The 22,016-nt window shown below is 41.9% G+C and overlaps 1 protein-coding gene across 1 annotated transcript in view; it reads right to left on the bottom strand.

The window, feature by feature from the left end:
- Nucleotides 1–22,016, bottom strand: part of GRM4 (glutamate metabotropic receptor 4) — a 262,245-nt gene that overhangs the window by 71,415 nt on the left and 168,814 nt on the right. The window contains exon 4 of the mRNA XM_040337806.1: nt 865–1,000. Within this exon, the coding sequence (XP_040193740.1) occupies nt 865–1,000 (136 nt within the window). The remainder of the gene's footprint in view (nt 1–864; nt 1,001–22,016) is intronic.

The raw sequence follows: 22,016 nt of genomic DNA, 5'->3' as shown, positions 1-22,016 counted from the left end.
AAAAATAGCACCGAAATGCAGAAAAGTACATTCTCATTGTGCTTTTAAGAATTCGTACCACCAGCCTTTGCTTATCTAATGCAGAAAAACACAGCTATTATGTCTTAATTATTCCCTATTCAGTTTTGATCACAAGCTTGTACTCGTGTTTCCTTTGCATGCTCACATTTTACAAAAACTTAAACAACTGCTTTTTATTATGAAGAGCTGTGAAATGTATTTCCACTTCATAAATGAATAATGATAATAAACTAAGAAACTAACAATTGCATTATTGAAATCTTGAAAGTAAGCATGACAAACATAGATAAGAATTAAGCATATGGAGTGTAAAAGAAAAAAAAAAAGAAAAAGCGATGCTTTATATGTTTTCAAGGCTGATTACTTTTTCCTCCACATGCTCTTAACGATCAGTATTAATTCAATGAATAAACCTGTCTTAGCCAGACAGAACCTGCATTGTACAACTTGCAAACAAGGAGAGATATTTCCAAAACACGTGCACTGAAAATCAAATAATTTCTGAGTGTGTGTAATTTTTTTCTGAAGTGTATTAGCCGTAATGCACGATTACCTACCTATCACTATTCTGTAATGCAAATAATAAAAAGTAACAGGCGGGATACTCAAAATAGAAGACAAAACATCAGATTTAGTAGACTTATAGATGGGCAGGCATATATTTCTAGAGCATTTAGTCCAGTCTGATGTTCATGGATCTTAACAGACCCAATTTCATAAAAGCAGCTCTTCTTCATTAGCAGAAGCAATAACTGCATATATAACTTGCGTGGTATCCAATACACCAAGATTCCTCTGTTTATCTCACTTTTATATTAAAAATAGCAATAAAAAAACCTTCACCTGATATCGTCTTCACTGGCAAAGATGATGACAGCACGAGCATTGGATGTCTCCAGTAGGCGCCGAATTATCTTATCAAATTCTCCCGCTTTTGGCTCTCGTGGGATTTTAACTGATTGTGCTACACACAAGCTTCCTGTAGATAAAATACAAGTCTGTTATCTGTACCATCTATGTTGCAGGCTGATAAAGCATACTGCAGTACATAAAAATTACTTTTAATCTTTTAAAAAGCATACGAATTACAGCAATTAAAGCCTAAAAACATTGAGACAAAGAATTTCTGTTTTCAAAAGCTACTGTTTGTCATTCATTAGGGTACATTTCCCTTTCTAAAACAGCTTAGTGTCTAGCTGTTCAAGCGATAAGGGATTTAAAAGCTACTTAACCATGCCCACACATTAATAGCTTGAGCTGTTGGATCCAACAGTCAGAGAGCTGAATCTTTAGAAGACCTAAGTCATACTCGGCTAAATTTGAAAGCTAGACATAGGTCACAATGGAGGCAGCACATACACCAATTGAGGGAGGTGTAAAACCAGAATAAAGTGGATGCATATGAGATTCTTTTGATTTTATGCTGTGGGAATCATTTTTCAGGGCAAATGTCAGGGTCTTAGATACAATGACAAGAAAAAGTATGTGAACCCTTTGGAATTAACTGTTTTTCTGCAGTAATTTTCCATACAATATGATCTGATTCTCATGTAAGTCACAACAATAGACAAACACAATCTTCTTAAGTTGATAACACACAAACCATTCCAATTTCTGGTGTCTTTATTGATCTAATTACTTCAGCGCAAGCTAACTGGGGTCCGTAGTTTGCACATATAGAGTTTGGAGGTGTGGTTTAGAGCTATTTTGATTGATAAAAGACACTCAAACATTTATGCCTCGCAAAAAGGAGCTCTCACAAGGCATATGATCAAGAGTAGTTAATTTGCATAAGGCTGGAGAGGGATACAAAGCAATCTCAAAGTTTTTAGGCATCCATCAGTTGACAGTTACACACGTGTATAAATGGAGTCAGTTAAGTATAATGGCTACTCTTCCTAGAAAAGGGTGCCCAGCCAAAATGATTCAAAAGGCACAATGCAGAATCTACACTAAGGTAAAGAGGAACCCATGAGTAACAGCTAAAGGCTTAACGACATCACTGGAACTGGCAAACATCCCTTTTTTATGAGTCTACCAGTGGCAGCCCATCTATTAGGGGTGCAGGGATTCCCGCCCCCATCCATGCATCCAGCCCCCTAATCTACATGCAGGGTACTGGACGCATGGATTCCAATTATTATTTTTTTGAAGCACGTGATTAGAGCCAGATGCTTTAATAGGCTCTAATAGTGCTCTGCTTGCGTGATAGTAGCGAACAAGTATTCACTATTGACTCCCTAAGCATCACATGATGTGAAACATGTCAGCCACCTTTTTCCTTTTGTTTACTTCATTTTGACTGCATCTCTTTGGTTGTTTTTTGGATTTTATTTGTATAATAAAGACATCGTTTTAAGGAGTGCGGCAGTCCAGGACCTTTTTCTATCCAATCCCTCATTCTCCTCCCCGTCAATCAGGAAGCCCCTATTGGCCAGGGGGTCTTAGAACTTAGTGAATAAGGTGAAGCTCTGCTGACTTCTATCATTCAATAATGTGCCAGCAAAAAAAATAATACAATTTTCCTTGCACATGATTGAGTATACTTTACAAAGTAAATTTTCACACCATTCTGAAAGTTAAGGGAAATGTACCTTGCGAAAGTAAACAGCCTATTTGCTTTTAGTATATCAACTGCTTTCAGCCCCAGTAACAATGGTCGGTCTCAGGGATAAATAGAGAAAGTGAATCTCCCTAGTGGTGGTACAGACAATACAAGCCTGCCAGAGGTTCTAAATCTTAATTAAAAATAGGCTTTAGATACAGTTAAATCTCAGTTTGAAGACTACAACAAGGCACTTGTAGTGTGTAGATTTCTAGATTGTTAACCTGAAAAGGTTTAGATCAAGTACATTTTTTTTTCATAATTGTTGACTATATTTAAAAAATTAAAGCCATATCAAAGGGTAGATGGATCTTTTTCATATATTCAGCATAGGTCCTATTTTAAGTTTCTCCATTTGGCACTTAGGGCAATACCGACAGGAGAACAATATACTGTATATGATCATTTTAAAATCAGATTAGCAACCCTTTTCAACAACAATAATAGATATTTAGATAGTTCTTGTTACGCCATATAGTGAAAACTGTATAGTGAGCTAGCATAGACTAACCTGCTCAAAGGAAACGTGTTTACTTTTATGTATTGATTGTGACTTTCATACGTTTACATGTTTGCGCTTTTATATATTTTTTACTGTATGTGTAGATTAGCTACAATACCAGCCAGATAGGATTTGTATTGCTTTTAGTAAGTCTCCAGAGTATTGATTTACTAAAGGAATGGTAGTGATTCACTGTGCAAAGTGAATACTAGCAAACATAGCCTTGTGAGGAGAAGCAGTATAGAGGCACTCCGAACTACGATGTACAGCCTTCATATGAGAAGTTATGGCTACAAAAATCAGCAACTCCCAAGTATAATTACTAACTATACAGAGAATTAAGTTTTTTTTTCTTTCTAGTCTCTGCTAAACTTTTAACCTTTTAAGTTGCATACACCTATTCACTGTTTAGGTTCATTAGTGTTGAGAAAAAAAATACAGTATGTGTGTCTTATATAAAAGTGTTGATGTTTCTCAAATGACTCTCTGCTCAGAGTAAGATATATTTTATTATTCCCTTGATAAAAATTAACCAGCGTGTTGTTTTTAGAGCCTGTGGGAAAAGAAATTGTGCTTGCCAATGAAATTACCTTTTCACTGCATGGGAGTTTCCAGATATACAAACAGATTATGCTAATATGGCCTAAAATATATCTCTCCAGGAAATCATGCAAAGAAAACTCGAAGATAGTGGGCAAATAATACTGTATTTATCAAGAGTATTGTAAACCTTATTTTCTTTACCAATAAAATATTGTGGAATAAAAAATACTGTATTTATCAATCTGAGGTTCTAAAAGATTTCTTATGTGTGCACCTGGCATACTGTTTCTTAACAAAGGGTTTAGTGTGACCTCTTTCTCTTCCTCCTACTCCTCTTCTGGTAATCCCCATAAATTGTGAAGTCAGCAGAATTATTTAATCAAACAATTGCTTACTGGCTGCAGAAGGTTGATCAAAGTTACCCACAAGCAATCCTCCTTTTGAATATTTAGGATGAGCAATATAAGGTTGATTCAGCCACACAGCAGTCAGGGGACATTGGGCAAGGAGCAGCATGATGCAGCGACATTCCAACAGTGATACCTCAGTCATCAGAGCTTCAGTCATACACTTCAATGTTTCTTTCAAGATAAAACCTGCCTCCTCTCTCCATCCTAAATTGGGACCTACCCAAACTGCCTATTGTTCAACTACTATATAATATTTGTGGTGTTTGTCTCCTTTTGCTTCCCCTTAAAATTTCAACCATGTTTTTTCCAGGCATGCAGCAAGGGTGGCCTGGAAAGGGAAGACAGGAAATTTGTGCTCCCTCCCCTTCCAGAACCAGACTGTAGCTTATGCCTGAAGCACAAAAGCCTCTTTACCATATCTGGTACCCAAGAGGAAATGGGGGTTTGTGGGGGTGACTTTTAGGAACCTGGAGGTCCCCCAGATATCCATCCTCCCACCAAGAGGAATGAGTACTGGGGTACATTAGTTCCCATATATAACTCTCTTGCCAAAGTAAAATGGAAATAAATACACCAACACTGTTAAAGGACTTTTACACTGGCCATCCAATGTTTCTCTGCAACCACAATGACCCACCACCCAACAATGTTGCCCCACCACAGTACAGCTGCTAAATGGTAGATCCCTGGCTGCCAGAATATAACAAAGAAATAACCAGAAATTCTGAGTGACATCACTGACCAAATACAATCATGACTAGGGATGAGCTGAATGCTCCCAGGTTCAGTTTGCTGGTCATTCACTAAACTGTCAAACATCAATCCAACTCCTATTGAAATCAATGGAGCTGAACCTTGAAAATCAGTTATGGCAATTTGCCTGGCTGGGGTTTGTCAAACGAGGAACACGGGAAGCCGGACAATGTTATGGAGGACATGTACTAATACAAAAAATGCTTAAAAAATTATATTTGACAGAAAGAAGTAAAAGTGAAATATTAAAAATGAAAAACTCCTTTAAATAACATGCTTGGGGGGTGCCCTAAACCAGACTGTGAAGTTGCAAATGTATAGGATGTACTACAGCAAAAGTGACATTAACAAAGAAACTGAAATATTTGCTGATAAATGGCATTTCCCTTGTATTGTTTTTTTTTTTTTTATGTAAACAATGGGGACCTTCTAAATCAAAAAAAGGGCATGCATATCTGGGCACTGCTCTGGGGAGCGGTTCAGTGGGAAGAAGCTCTATTACTAAAGCTTAAACTGAAATACAAAAAATGCAAAATCCCATTAGATAACATACTTGGGGAATTTCCCAAACCTGCCTGTGAAGTAGGGCACCTGTCAGATGTGTACGGTGTACTACAACTAAAGTGACATTTACAACGAAAATGCCATTTAAATTGAAGAAACAGCTTGGGATTACCTTCATCTATATCAAAACCCTATTCCACACGAGGGTCTGACCTAGATGTGTGGGATTCCCCCTAAAAATACATACCATACATTTGTTCTTGATTAGGTATTGATTTGAAGGAAAAAAAATGCCGGGCCTCCTAAAGGTTACAGTATAACCCAGTGGTCTCCAAACTGCGGGCCCGAGGGCCCTTTGCTTGCCTTTATCCGGCCCTTGGGGCACTATTCCTCCCACTGATACATGGCAATATTCTGACACCGACAATGGAGCACCATTTCTCCCACTGACACAATTAATAGAGCACTATTACCCCCTATGATACCAGCAATGGGGCACTATTCCTCCCCCTAATACCAGATGTTCACCAACAATGATGCCAGGAAAATTTCTACTCCCGCTGGCTAAAGTCCGGCCCTCCAAGAGTCTGAAGGACCATAACCCGGCCCTTTGTTTAGAATGTTTGGAGACCCCTGGTATAACCCACCAATCCAGGAATCTCTGGGTCCCTCACTCAGAGATAAGGATTTTACAGTGAATATAAAAATCTTATTATTGTAAACCAATACCCACAATTGAACTCTCTCCCTCTCCCTCTTGCTCATTGGCATCGGCATCGGCTGTCTCCCTGTCTCACACAGCGGAGCAGAGCAGACTGTAGCCACCTCCCCCTCATCTCTGTTTACATCAACATAGGAGGAGGGAGTCTGAGGGACACACACTGCTGTCCATATCTCGCGCTGTTATTAGGTCTCTACAATGTATTGTAATGTAGATGGACAGAAGAGGGGGGCAGTGACCAGGAAGGGGGGCAATTAAAAAAATTATTGGGGTTAAGAGGACATGAGGGGGGAACACTAGCAGAAGTGGAGAGGGGAGTCTATACTGATGGAGGGCGGTCTGCACTGATGGGGTCTATACTGATAGAGGGGGTCTGCACTAAGGGGGTCTATACTGATGGAGGGGGGTCTGTACTGAGGGTGGTTTATACTGATAGTGGGGAGTCTGCACTGAGGTGGGGTCTATACTGATAGAGGGGGTCTGCACTGGAAGGGGGTCTGAACTGAGGGGGGTCTATACTAATAGAGGGGGTCTGTACTGAGGGAAGAGGATCTGTACTGAGTGGGAGGCCTGTACTGCGCTGCCAATATCTAATGTAACAATTATCACTCTAAAAAAATTCTGTTAAGCTCACTGCCACTCCAGACAAGAATAAAACATTATGGTAGTGTTCTTCAAAGAAGCGAGGATTTAATTTAAGTTGCTATTTTGAGTTTTTAGAGAAAAGGCTTAAGGTTTTTTTTCTTAAATATTGTTCATGGAAAATAAGATGGTGGGAGACGATGTGTAACATATATTCTCTGAAGTCACCACATACTTTAGCGGCCCCCCTTTTTTGAAACCTGCATTTCCCTCCTGAACAAAACCCCCAACAGTTTACATGGTGGGTAAATAAAGGCCTCTACAGAATAACTCATTTTATAGACCATAAAGCAATCAGAAAGCCCTCTTACTTTGTGGAGACCTTGCAAATGCCCCCTTCAGAGGCATTCCACCTTTGTCAGATCACTCATTATTTACAGACACTGTGTCAGTGTCTGTAAAGACTAGGACACTAGGACTGTCTATGAAAATAGTTTTTTGCGTAGTCTGGGGATGTGTGGCAGTATTTCAAAGATATATACTGAGTTCCCGAGCCAGAGTTCTAAACTCTTTAACCAACTAGCTTGAGAGACAGGCCTGAGGGAGACTATAGAGGAGGACGTTTGGTTCTGGTGGTCGACCATGGTGCACAAAGGAATTCTGAAAACTTCCCTGGTGGAGGCGAACTATAAATTATTTTCCCAGTGGTATCTTGCTAGCTGAAATATACCCTGCCGCCTTGCCGCTTTGCTTCAGGGGGTATGGCCAGGAGGGCAATATGTTCCATATCTGGTGGACATGCCCAGGTTATGGACAAGAACATTTAATTTGGTATACATAGTGACTGGGCTGACTATCCCCAAAAACTTTAAGACAGTATTATTTTTCGATCTATCAAGTGAGTTACCCAAACATCTTGGAACCCACGTTATTTTTTCTTCTAGTAGCCAAAGTTATTATAGCGTAAACATGGAAAACTCCTGTGATTCACCTTGCGTTAGTCCAGGGCCGTCTTTACCGCAGGGCAAATGGGGCAGGTGCCCTGGGCCCTGTCACTGTTGGGGGCCCAAAGCAAACCCCTTTAAAAAAAAAAAAAAAAAAAAAAATGGTTTTTTTTTTTTAGGGGTCCGGAGGCCCCCAGGGGCCCGGAGCCTCCCAGGGCCCCAGATGGCAACCCCCCATTTTTTTTTTTTTTTTTAAATAAAAAAAAATCTTTTTTTTAATATATTTTTATTTTTTATTAAAGGGACAATTTTTTAGGGGTCCCCAGGGGCACGGAGGCCCCCAGGGCCCCAGATGGCAACGCCCCTTTTTTTATTTATTTTTAAATAAAAAAAAATATATTTTTTTTAATATATTTTTATTTTATTTTTTATTAAAGGGCCATTTTTTTTTAGAGGTCTGGGTGTCCCCAGGGGCCGTAGTTCCCCAGGGCCCCAGATGACAACCCCCTTTTTTTTTTAGGGGTCCGGAGGCCCCCAGGGGCCCGGAGCCCCCCAGGGCCCCAGATGGCAACCCCCCAATTTTTTATTTATTTTTAAATACATTTTTTTTTTTTAATATATTTTTATTTTTTATTAAAGGGACAATTTTTTAGGGGTCCCCAGGGGCCCGGAGGCCCCCAGGGCCCCAGATGGCAACGCCCCTTTTTGTATTTATTTTTAAATAAAAAAAAATATATATTTTTTTAATATATTTTTATTTTATTTTTTATTAAAGGGCCATTTTTTTTAGAGGTCTGGGGGTCCCCAGGGGCCCGTAGTTCCCCAGGGCCCCGGATGACAACCCCCTTTTTTTTATAAAAAAAATCTTTTTTTATATATTTCTTTATATATATATATATATATATATATATATATATATATATATATATATATATATATATATATATATATATATATATATATATATATAATATCATATAATATAATATAATATAATATAAATGTTGTTATTATGGCAACCCCCCTTTTTTTTTATAAAAAACATTTTTTTTTTAATTTGTATTTCTTTTTATTTATTTTATATATATATATATATATATATATATATATATATATATATATATATATATATTTGTATTAAAGGGCTCAGAGGTCCCCAGGGCCCCATGTGGCAAACACCCTTTATTTTTTTTATAAATGTTTATTTTTTTATTTTTGTTTATATATTTTTTTTTTTATTGAAGGGCCCAGAGGTCCCCAGGGCCCTGGATGGCAACCCCCCCTTTTTTTTTATTTTTTTATAAATGTTTATTTTTTATATATTTTTTTTTAATTTTTTATTAAAGGGCCCAGAGGTCCCGGATGGCAACCCCCTTTTTTTGTAGTTTATTTTTATTAAAAAAAATTTATTGAAGGGCCCAGAGGTCCCCATGGCCCCAGATTGCAACCCCTTTTTAAAATATATTTTTTATATATATTTATTTCTTTTTTTCTTTTTATTAAAGGGCCCAGAGGATGGCTACACCCCTTTTTTTATATATATTTTTGTTTATTTCTTTTTTCTTTTTTTGTAAAGGGCCCCCGCTTCTAAATTCGCGGCAGCCCCCCCCTGCTTCTCAATTTCAGGCGGCAGCACCCCCCATCCCGGTTCTCTGCTCCAGGGGGCCCATGCCTGAAGATGTGCAAGTGGCCCCATAATTCCTGATGGCGGCCCTGCCGCCCGTTAAGCCCCTGTGCTGCCCACAAATCAGGCTGAAAATCATCAGCGGCACGCAGCCAGTGACAGTACTGCTTCCCTTCCCAGTGTTTTAAAATGTACAGCACCCCTGGCTTCCCTTTAGACGTGCACTTCTCCCTTCCTGCCACTGGGTGCTGCTTGTATATAAAAGTGAATTAGAATGTGATTTTATAAAATCCCCAGTTTTCTCTTCCCGTGGCTGACTTCTTCATGTCCTGCTCCTCAAGGTATGTCACTGTTTGCTAATCTATATTGTAAATAGAAGTTTTTTATGGTTATTATTGATGATTCACTGCAGGTCTGGTCAGTGTTTTAAAAAGTTCCTCTATTTTACACATGGCATTTCATGGGGTCACAGCACCGTCTGTCCATTCTGCTTTAGCACCATGGGACCCCATGCCATGCCATGTGTAAAATAGAGGAACTCTTTAAATCACAGACCAGACCTGCAGTCCAGGCTGAGTAAGGCCTCAGAGCACATGGCATTACTGTCTGTATTTAACTGCTTGATGGGCTTATTTTGGGCCTGGCTGGTTCACATGTATGTGTTTTGGCGGCCCACATTTGCGCAGGCACAGCAGCCCATTCATTTGCATGGGCCCCCATGCCTGCGTTTCCTGCAAAGAAAAGCGCATGCCTCATGTAATAGGCTGCGCACACGGCACGCCTATGCCCATCAAGCACTGAAATACAGCACTGTCTGTCCATTCTGCTGTCTGCTGTGACTTATCTGCAGTTCCCGCACGGTCAAACTTGCTGCATTTTTAGATGTTTAGGTCACGCTTTTAAAAACACAGTGCGTTTGTGTGTGCAAGAACTGCAGGTAAGTAGCATGGTGCAAAAGCAGAATGGATTTCAAGGCAACTGTATTTTTAAAATGCTGAATGCACCTTTTTTCTGCAGGAAACAAAGGCATGGCGGCCCATTCAAATCAATGGGCTGCTGTACCTGCACAAATGAGGACCGCCAAAACACATACATGTGAACCAGCCAGGCCCAAAATAAGCTGGAGGGGGGCCCAAAAAAAATGTTTGCCCAGGGCCCAAACCATATTAAAGACGGCCCTGCGTTAGTCAGAAACAAAATCTCCTGGATCATGACTAATGAAGAATTCGCTTTTTTCCTCTGAGACAAGTAACTTCACTCCATAATGGGTGGAATAGTGGGGGGTCGGCGCGGCGTTCTGGGACGTGGTGATCAGCTGTAAATCTTTTTTCTTCTTCTCTCTCCCTTATCTTTATTCAACTTTTATTTCATTTATTTTATCTTCTATATTAACTCCTTATGAATGCTTCGTTTGTAGGCTATAGGGCCACCTCTAGCCTTGCCTAAGTATGGAAGCATGGTGTTCCTCTGTTTGGCACTGGGAATTTTCTTTAGGTTTATTAGGTTAATAGAATCAATTGTTATAGTATTTTTTTCTTCAAGAACAGAATATGTATAATTGTTCTGCATTAGCACATGTGCAAATATAATCTTTACAATACTTAGGCCGGGTACACACGGACAAACATGTATGGTGAAAGCGGTCCGTCGGACCGTTTTCACCATACATGTCTGCCAGAGGGCTTCTGTACGATGGTTGTACACACCATCGTACAGAAGTCCGCGCGTAAACAATACGCGGGGCGTGTCCGCGGTGTCGCCGCGTCGATGACGCGGTGTCGCCGCGACAATGACGCGGCGACGTGGGCGGCCCGCCTTTAAAATGCTTCCACGCATGCGTCAAAGTCATTCGACGCATGCGAGGGACGGCGGGCGCCTGGACATGTACGGTAGGTCTGTACTGACGACCGTACATGTCCGAGCGGGCAGAATTCCAGCGGACTGTTTTAAAACAAGTCCAAGAATATTTGTCTGCTGGGAAAAGGCCCGGCGGGCAAATGTTTGCTGGAATTCGGCCCGCTCGCGCCCACACACGACCAAACATGTCTGCTGAAACTGGCCTGCGGGCCAGTTTCAGCAGACATGTTTGGTCGTGAGTATGGGGCCTTATAGTGAATGGGCAACTCCAACCACTGCACTTTGTGCCTTCTGTACATTTTCATCGTACCCCTCTGGGCAAAGTTGGTTGTGGATTGCCACTCTTATATTGCTTAGTCATGGTATGATCAGAATCCGGTGGCTTTGACACTTTTTAATGTAACACCGTTGTTTGATATTCATGTGTACAACTTAATACTTTGTTTGTCTACACCTGTTTTCAATAAAAACATTATTGAGAAAGAAAGTAAGAAAAACAGTGGGGAAATATATTTCCAGAAAAATATATAACAAAACAGTAAGCAACAGAAAAAATAAATATGATAAATTGTGAAAAGGCACTCAAAGTACTTTTTTTTTTTGATTCTGGCAGAGTAAGTCTGGTTCAGACACAAAGTCTGGTCTGCGTGGATGAAAAGCCAGCGCTGCCCTTGGCCCCCCTCCAGACTGAATGAGCAGGCCATCCCCTGATGGTTGTTGATTTGGTACCCCCCCCATGATACTGTTGTTGGTGGTTTGAAGTAGTGGTTTGACATTTACCCAATCCTCATTGCTATCGATTGCTTGGGTTCTGCCCCTGGAAGTGATGCACACTCCTGACACTCTGATTTCTACTTTGCTGTAATTTCTGTGACGTATCTGTACTGTAATGCTGATTTGTCTAATAAAACTTTTCTCTGTTAAAAAAAAAAAGGCTGATTCGGACAGAGTCACTAGCACTTGGAGATAACTCCTAGCATTTGAGAAATTTGAGAGCTCACAAGCTACAGATGCAGCATCTTTTCTGATCCCAGAGGAAAGATAGAAAGATCAATATTCAAGGTTAATATTTATGCCCTTACCCAGCATGCCCCACTGGTAACTCCTAACTGGTAATGTAACTCTAAGGCCCCGTACACACGACCGAGTTTCTCGGCAGAATTCAGCCAGAAACTCGATCGGAGCTGGATTCTGCCGAGAAACTCGGTCGTGTGTACAGTTTTCAGCGAACATGTTCTCTATTTTCTCGTTGTTCAATGAGGAAAGTCGGCGGCTTCAACACTGAACTTGACGAGGAACTCGATGTGTTTGGCACGTCGAGTTCCTCGGACGTGTGTACGGGGCCTTAAAGGTTGGCCAGAAAAGGACACAAATATTAATTCTCCAGCCCTATTGCCTCTCTTCCTCCTATTGACAGTGACACTATCTCATAGCGGGCAGGAATAAGCAATAAAGGTATAAGCAGGAAAACCAACAGAAAGCAGCACCATCTAACAATTAAGAACGAGTTGGATACAGGTGGGCAATACCAAATGTAATTGACAATCCTGCTAAAGGCAGAGGGCCAGATCCACGAAGCGCGGCGCTTCTCTCCGTCCAGCGTAGTGTATCTCAGATACACTACGCCGCCGTAACTTCCTTTTTTTTGTATCCTCAAAGATTTCCTGCTGTAAGTTACGGCGGCGTAGTGTAACTTAGGCGGCGTAAGGGCGCGCAATTCAAATGTATGTGATGGGGGCGTGTTTTATGTTAATGCGTCGTGATCCAACGTAAATTACGTTTTTTTTTTAACAGCGCATGCGCCGTCCGTGGGGGTATCCCAGTGCGCATGCTCGAAATTAAACCGGAACAAGCCAATGCTTACGACGGTGACGTCATTCTACGCAAAGCCCTATTCGCGAACGACTTACGCGAACGACGTAACATATTTAAAATTCGACGCGGGAACGATGGCCATACTTAACATAGGATACGCCTCATATAGCAGGGGTAACTATACGCCGGAAAAAGCCGAACGCAAACGGCGTAAAAAAAATGCGCCGGCCGGACGTACGTTCGTGGATCACCGTATCTAGCTAATTTGCATACTCGACGCGGAATTCGACGGAAACGCCACCTAGCGGACAGCGTAAATATGCACCTACGATCCGACGGCATACTAAGACATACGCCTGTCGGATCGAGCCCATATTCCGTCGTATCTTGTTTTGTGGATACAAAACAGAGATACGACGGGGGGACTTATTATCCATATATACGCCGGCGTAATTTGTTTGAGGATCTGGCCCAGGGTCTACAATAGTTTGCTCACCCTCTGAAGTTTCAAACAACTTTACAGATATACCGTAAGTACAAACAATTGATAAAATGAGCAACCACTCCTTTAACCACTTCCATACTGGGCACTTACGCCCCTTCCTGCCCAAGCCAATTTTCAGCTTTCAGCACTGTCGCACTTTGAATGACAATTGCGCGGTCGTGCTACACTGTACCCAAACAATTTTTTTTATCATTTTGTTCCCACAAATAGAGCTTTCTTTTGGTGGTATTTGATCACCTCTGCGGTTTTTATTTTTTGCGCTATAAACAAAAGAAGAGTGACAATTTAAAAAAAAAACACTATTTTTTACTTTTTTATTTAATAAATATCACATTTTTTTTAAAAAAAAACTTTTTTTTTCCTCAGTTTAGGCCGATATGTATTCTTCTACATATTTTTGGTAAAAAAAATCGCAATGATCATATATTGATTGGTTTGCGCAAAAGTTATAGCGTTTACAAAATAGCTGATAGATTTATGGCATTTTTATTTTATTAATTTTTTTACTAGTATTGGCGGCGATTTGCGATTTTTTTTACTGTCACCGTGACATTGCGGCGAACACATCGGACACTTTTGACACGTTTTTGGCGCCATTCACATTTATACAGCGATTAATGCGATAAATATGCACTAATTACTGTATAAATGTGACTGGCATTCAAGGGGTTAACACTAGGGGGTGAGGGAGGGGTTAATATGTATACCTAAATTGTGTTCTAACTGTGGGGAAAGGGGGGTGACTGGGGGAGGTGACCGATGCTGTGTCCCTATGTACAAGGGACACAGATCCGTCTCCTCTCTCCCCTGACAGGACGTGGAGCTCTGTGTTTACACACAGAGCTCCACGTCTTGTCCCTGTAGCCGCCGATCCCGAGTGCCTGGCGGACATCGCGACCGCCAGGCACGCGCATCGGCATCTCGGGGACGCGCCGGGCGCGCGCGCGCTGCCGCCGGCGCGCTCGCGCGCCCCCCAGTGGCCGCAAGAATACAGGATGTCAAATGACGTCCTGTTGAATTTTCAGAGTAACCGTGGAGCCGTCATTTGACGATGGCCCGGTACTCTAGTGGTTAACAAGCAATTAGGCCGGGAACACATATTAGCGTCCATGGGTTTGTGCCTGGGGCTGGTGCGTTTCTGTTCAGGTGTGACTCAGGTCTAAATTTTTGCATGAATTTGCACCTGAACTGAACCCAAACACGCAGAGGACCCTGCAATCCGCAGCCGTTCTGGACCTGTGTGAACCAGCTCCATTGAGAGGCGGTCACACTAGTCTGTCATGTGAATTGGATGTGGAAACCCACATCAAATTCACATATATGTGTACAAATGACTACATCATAACGTGGTCTTTCCTGTGTAACTTTTTTTTTTTTCTTTGTTTCTCTACTTTTAGAGTTTTTTTTTTTCAAAGGCTAAATACTGTAAACATTTAAAATACACATGACCAATGTTGCAGCAGCTTGCTTGGACATTAAAGCAGAAGCAACCCACTTAATACATAGATCGAAATTTGGCTGGTTCAGCAGGGACTGGCCAAATTCTAGGGGCTAGCTGGTTGTACACTTTGGGGCAGATCCAAAAAAAGAATTACGCCGGCGTATCTATTGATACGCCGCATAATTTTAAATTTCCGTGTTGTATCTTTGTTTTGTATTTACAAAACAAGATACGACTGCATCTCGGATCGATCCGACAGGCGTACGTCTTAGTACGCCGTCGGATCGTAGATGCATTTTTCCGCTGGGCGCTAGGTGGCGTTTTCGTCGAATTCCACGTCGAGTATGCAAATTAGCTAGTTTTACGTTGTTTGCGTTCGGCTTTTTCCGGCGTATAGTTACCCCTGCTATTATGAGGCGTACTTATGTTAAGTATCGCCGTCGTTCCCGCGTCCAATTTTGAATTTTTTACGTTGTTTGCATAAGTCGTTCGCGAATAGGGATTTGCGTAGAATGACATCACCGTCAGAAGCATTGGCTTGTTCCGGTTTATTTTCAAGCATGCGCACTGGGATACCCCCACAGACGGCGCATGCGCCGTTAAAAAAACGTTGTTTACGTCGGGTCACAACGTATTTAAATAAAACACGCCCCCATCACATCCATTTGAATTCCGCGCCCTTACGCCGCCAAAGATACACTACGCCACTGATTCTTAGTCGTATCTATGCGACTAAGAATCAGTCGCATAGATACGACAGCCCAGATTAGGACTTACGACGGCGTACATTGCGTTGCGCCGTCGTAAGCCCTTTGAGAATCTGAACCTCTATCTTTTTGACCAAATAATAAAAAAAAAAAAATTTATTTTTCAAAGTGACCCAATGACTTTGATCACCCTATTGGGGGAGCTCTAGCCCCCCACTACCCCCCAATCTCTGGGGGGACCTAATATGCCTCTAATGCCGCGTACAGACGATCGGATATTCTGACAACAAAATCATGGATTTTTTTCCGACAGATGTTGGCTCAAACTTGTCTTGCATACACACGGTCGCACAAATGTTGTCGGAAATTCCGATCGCCAAGAACGCGGTCAAGTACAACACGTACGACTGCACTATTAAAGGGAAGTTCAATACCAGTGGTGTTAGTAGAAGTTTGGTGAGAGACGATTCGCGCTTTTCAGCCTTGTGCTTTTCAGTCCGTTACAGCGTGACAAATGTGCTATCTCCATTACGAACGCTAGTTTTACCAGACCGAGCGCTACTGTCTTGTACGTAATTATAGATTTTTTTTTTCACTAGTAAATTAAATACAATTTTTTGTTACCATAAACTGTTTTGCTGTGTACCACTTATTCAGGTCAGCTTAGCACATGCTGTATGTTTTAATACAATATTTGCAATATAAGTCGGTCAGTAAGCTAATAAACAGTTAAAGAAACTACCCATCTAGGTCAGAATACCAAAAGCAATATAATAAACAACAGTAGATCAGTGTGCCACAAACAGTAAAGGAAACAAACAGCAAAGCATTAAATACATGTCTAAAGTGTCTTCACATTAAAGAAGCCTTTTTTTTAAAGGCTTTCATCTGTGGATTCAGCAAATTCTAATGAAAAACAACCAAGTATTATAACAAAATAGCACAAGTTAAAGTTGTGTTTTTTTTACAAGTTTCACTTGCAGAGTCACAGAGAGATAGTCACACATGTAACTTAAAGCGGACCTTCTGTAATTTTTTCATCTTTCCATCTATTAAATCTTCTGTCCTGCTGTTTTAACTTAGGATAGTAAAATATATATTTTTTCTGCCAGTAAATACCTTATACAGCCCACTTCCTGTTTCTTGTCTGGTAAAAATCCTAGGCTTATGACATCATGCACAGCTCTCTCACTCACTCTCGTGAGAGTTTGCCAGTAAGGGGGGGGGGGTGAGTCATAAGAGGACCAATGAGAGCTGCAGAGCTGGAGGTGTGTCTGTGTAAATCTAGGAAGTGAACAGGCAGCAGCTTCAGCTGCCCACAGTTAAAATGGTTGCAGCCAGACTCCGTGGAGGGAAAATTCTGCAGCATTTTTGGCAAGTACAGAATCACAGTATATATAAAATAATATGCAAAGTGGTTGGAGGGAAGCTTAAAGCGGAGTTCCACCTAAAATTGTAACTTCCGCTTTAAGTGACAGTGACCCCCTGACATGCCACATTTGGCATGTCATTTTTTGGGGGGGAGCAGATACCCTCTTCTTAGAGGCATCCAGCTCCCACTTCCTCCCGTGGCTCCATGGCAACAGAAGGAAGTTCATCTTCTGCAATCTTCTGGGACACGTCACAGGTCCCAGAAGATTGCCCAGCCTATTGCGGCTTGCACATGCGCACTGCATGCCCGGCAGTGAAGCCACAGCCAGACAGTAGTGAAGCTAGCTCCATGGAGAGAAGGGGGAGAGGAGTGGGGCTTCATACGCCTGCATCGCTGGACCGTAGGACAGGTGAGTGTACGAGTATTACAAGTCAGCAGCAACAATTTTGAATGACTAAAAAAAATAAAATTGCAGTAACTCTCCTTTAAGAATGGCAAAGATGTTGCTATTGCAAATTATGTGAGAAGACTGTGGTTCCTCTTTAAAACCCCTTCCCGCCGAGTGTACGCACATATGCGTCCTCGGCTTTCGGGGGTAATACCGGGATGATGCCCGCAGCTGCAGGCATCATCCTGGTATAATTTTGTAGAGCCGGCGATTGGCTTTCCAGGGACAACAACTGATGCGGCTGAAAGCTGCTTGGTTGTTATCTCAGAGGAGCGGGAGAGGACAACCCTCCCCTCCCGCCGCCTCCACCGCTCTTACCGGGCCTCCCGTCCCACCGGGAGACCCAATGCACGATCCGCTGCCCCCAGTGCCTAGCGAGAGACTGAAACAAAGCCGCGAATGGCTTCGATCCAGTCTCTTCAGTGTAGACAAGGAAGCGACGTCACAACATCACTTTCTGTTTACTCGGCTGCCAATGGCGCTGGTTTAAAAAAAATACACCGTGTTCAGAATCGCAGTTTTTGCCGATTTGAATACTTTGAAGGGCAAAGGAACAAAGGGGAAAGGAAAGGGCAAAGGAGGGATAGGGGGTCTTTTAGACCCCCAAACCCTCCATAAAGAGTACCTGTGACCACCTATTACTGTCACAAGGGATGTTTACAAGTGATCAAATTATTATTTTTTTAAAACACAATTTTATATTACAAAATATATATTACAAAAAAAAAAAAATCAAAACATATTTTTTTTAAAGCGCCCCCGTCTTGGCAAGCTCGCTCAGCAAATAAAACGCATACAAAAATTGCGCACGCATATGTAAACAGTGTTCAAATCACACATTTCACGATCGTCAGAGCGAGAGCAATAATTCTAGCCATAGATCTCCTCTGTAACTTTAACCTGGTAACCATAAATACAAATTAAAGCGTTGCCTATGGTGTAACTTCATCTTTCACATTATACAAAAAAATTGGGCTAACTTCACTTTTTCATGTTTTTTATTCATGAAGGTGTTTTTTTACCAAAAAGTTGCGTTTAAAACACAGCTGCACAAATACTGTGTGACATAAAATATTGCAACAAACGCCATTTTATTCTCTAGGTTCTCTCTGTTAAAAATATATATATATAATGTTTGGGGTTGAAAGTAATTTTCTAGCAAAAAAAATACGGATTTTAACCTTGAAACACCAAATGTCAAAAATAGGCTTAGTCGTGAAAGGGTTAGAGCAAGGGTGCCCAACCTTTTGAAGAGCAAGGGCCACTTAAGCGACTTGGTAACCAGTCGCGGGCCACAATAAGAGGAGCGGGTGGATGGCAGCCCACTCGGCTCTATAGAGCCCACTCTACTTCCAGCACACCAAACTCGCAGGTAATAGAAGTCTATGGCTCAGTGTAGGTAACCCACAGGTGCACTTCTCTGCACCTGTGCTGTGGGTCAGTTTGAAAGCAGCCCAATAACCACTGCAGAACAGATATGCCCATATATGCCCATATATACACTGTGGGGCAGATCCACAAAGCGAGTACGCCGGCGTATCTACTAATACGCCTGCATACTTTCAAATTACCCGCGTCGTATCTTTGTTTTGAATCCTCAAAACAAGATACAACGGCATCTGGGTTAGATCCGTCAGGCGTACGTCTTCATACGCCTTCGGATCTAAGATGCAATTCTTCCGCTGGGTGGCGTTCACGTCGTTTTCTGCGTCGAGTATGCAAATTAGCTATTTCCGACGATCCACGAACGTACGAGCGGCTGTTGCATTCTTTTACATCGTCTCTAGTCGGCTTTTTTCGGCGTATAGTTAAACCTGCTATTTGGAGGCGTATAGTTAAACCTGCAATGTTAAGTATGGCCGTCGTTTCCGCGTTTAATTTGAATTTTTTTTTTTTCGTTTGCGTAATTTACGTCCACGTCAAAACAATGACGTCCTTGCGATGTCATTTAGCGCAATGCACGGCGGGAAATTTAGGGACGGCCCCTACCTGCCCAATTTGAATTCCGCGCCCTTACGCCGCGAGAGATACACTACGCCGTTGTAACTTACGGCGCAAATTCTTTCAAACCAAAAAAAGTAAGTTACCGCAGCGTAGCGTATCTTAGATACGCTGCGCCAGGGCAGATCTTTGTGGATCTGCCCCTGTGATTTTAGTAGTAAACTTACCTTTAATAACACTATTCTATTTTATTCCATCCCAGAGCAGTAGGTCGTGGGCCACATCAGATGGCTCCTCGAGCCACTGGTTGGGCACCCCTGGGTTAGAGCAAGAATTGGCAAAATGAATACAGCATGCTAGAAGAAATTTCAGACCCAATAGTAGCTGGACCAGTTTGGATCGTGACACAGCAGTGAGCTCCTCAAGAGCTCACTCAGACTCCAACAAGGAAAGATTAGACAAGATTAGACCCTGTCAGAGATAAATGTGAATCTGATATGCTTTTAATTGCAAACTTAAAAATGAGGATCACTCCATCATCATCATCAGTAACCACAACAATTAAGTCATGCCAGTGGTAAGTTACCCTTATAAACCATGCTCCTAACAGTTAAATTCTTTAGTACTAAATTAAACATCTGCCTATATTCTGCCAGAATTTGTTTAGAGATTGGCACTACTATGAACAGCAAATGTACCGGTAGTTAAGCCAGCTGTTTCTTTAGTCTTCTTGTGCAAGAAAAAAAAGAATGTTATATATGTGAGACAGTGAATGTGATGAATATAAATTGCTTGTGTACATTAATTTAGAGGATTTTTGCTGTACAGGGCAGAATATGGCCTTCATGTCCTGGTACCTCTTTTCCTCAGCAATAATTGACTCTGCGTATAAAATACCTCTTACACTTTTGTAAACAGAATTTTCAAAAAACATGCATATCTGGAAAATACAGACTTTTATGTTAATATTAAAACCTATGAGATAAAAGATTTTAGGATGGTCAGCACATGTCTGCACATTTCACCCTTCTCTATGGTCTGTGGCACTGCCATAATTGGGGGAAAAATGACTATGCCTCTTGTAAAACTAAATATTTTAATCAGAGAGGAATTACAAAGATACATGTGAACAAAAATTGAGTTCCACCCCCCCCCCCCCCCTAAATTAAAAGTCAGCAGCTAAAAATACTGTAGCTGCTGACTTTTACTATTAGGGAACTTACCCGTCCAGGCATCCAGCGATGTCCTCACCCATGCAATTCTTGGATTGTGCTGTGCTCTGTGAGTGGCTCGGCTGCGGAGGAAAGACTGGGGGGGGGGGGGCAAACATCTGTCTCACTTTGCCAAGGCGAACACTGAGCCAAGATTGGAAGCGGGTACCTGTCAAAGGCAGGTACCTACTCCCCCCCTAAAAGGTGCCAAATGTGGCAGCAGAGGGGGAGGAGGCAGAAAAGAGGAGCATCCCCTTTCCACTGTCAGTGAAAAACCTTGTTTTCATTGAGGATCCTCACTATCTCAGATGAGAGCCAATAACTTTTTTACAAAGTTATTGCAGGACTGCACTGCTCCTATCCTTCTATGCTGAAATATTCTGCTGCCATCTTAGCCTTCACTTGATTTAATACAATTGAATCACTATAGTTGTCTGTTGAGTCATGACAGTTTTAGCAAACCTAACTGTTTTTTTCTGGCAACCTTCTGGTCAGGGCCGTCTTTAATATGGTTTGGGCCCTGGGCAAACATTTTTTTTGGGCCCCCCTCCAGCTTATTTTGGGCCTGGCTGGTTCACATGTATGTGTTTTGGCGGTCCTCATTTGTGCAGGTACAGCAGCCCATTGATTTGAATGGGCCGCCATGCCTTTGTTTCCTGCAGAAAAAAGGTGCATTCAGCATTTTAAAAATACAGTTGCCTTGAAATCCATTCTGCTTTTGCACCATGCTACTTACCTGCAGTTCTTGCACACACAAACGCACTGTGTTTTTAAAAGCGTGACCTAAACATCTAAAAATGCAGCAAGTTTGACCGTGCGGGAACTGCAGATAAGTCACAGCAGACAGCAGAATGGACAGACAGTGCTGTATTTCAGTGCTTGATGGGCATAGGCGTGCCGTGTGCGCAGCCTATTACATGAGGCATGCGCTTTTCTTTGCAGGAAACGCAGGCATGGGGGCCCATGCAAATGAATGGGCTGCTGTGCCTGCGCAAATGTGGGCCGCCAAAACACATACATGTGAACCAGCCAGGCCCAAAATAAGCCCATCAAGCAGTTAAATACAGACAGTAATGCCATGTGCTCTGAGGCCTTACTCAGCCTGGACTGCAGGTCTGGTCTGTGATTTAAAGAGTTCCTCTATTTTACACATGGCATGGCATGGGGTCCCATGGTGCTAAAGCAGAATGGACAGACGGTGCTGTGACCCCATGAAATGCCATGTGTAAAATAGAGGAACTTTTTAAAACACTGACCAGACCTGCAGTGAATCATCAATAATAACCATAAAAAACTTCTATTTACAATATAGATTAGCAAACAGTGACATACCTTGAGGAGCAGGACATGAAGAAGTCAGCCACGGGAAGAGAAAACTGGGGATTTTATAAAATCACATTCTAATTCACTTTTATATACAAGCAGCACCCAGTGGCAGGAAGGGAGAAGTGCACGTCTAAAGGGAAGCCAGGGGTGCTGTACATTTTAAAACACTGGGAAGGGAAGCAGT

The sequence above is a fragment of the Rana temporaria genome, chromosome 2 (assembly GCF_905171775.1).
Source record: "Rana temporaria chromosome 2, aRanTem1.1, whole genome shotgun sequence".
NCBI lineage: Eukaryota > Metazoa > Chordata > Amphibia > Anura > Ranidae > Rana > Rana temporaria.
This window is presented reverse-complemented; position numbering and strand designations above follow the sequence as displayed.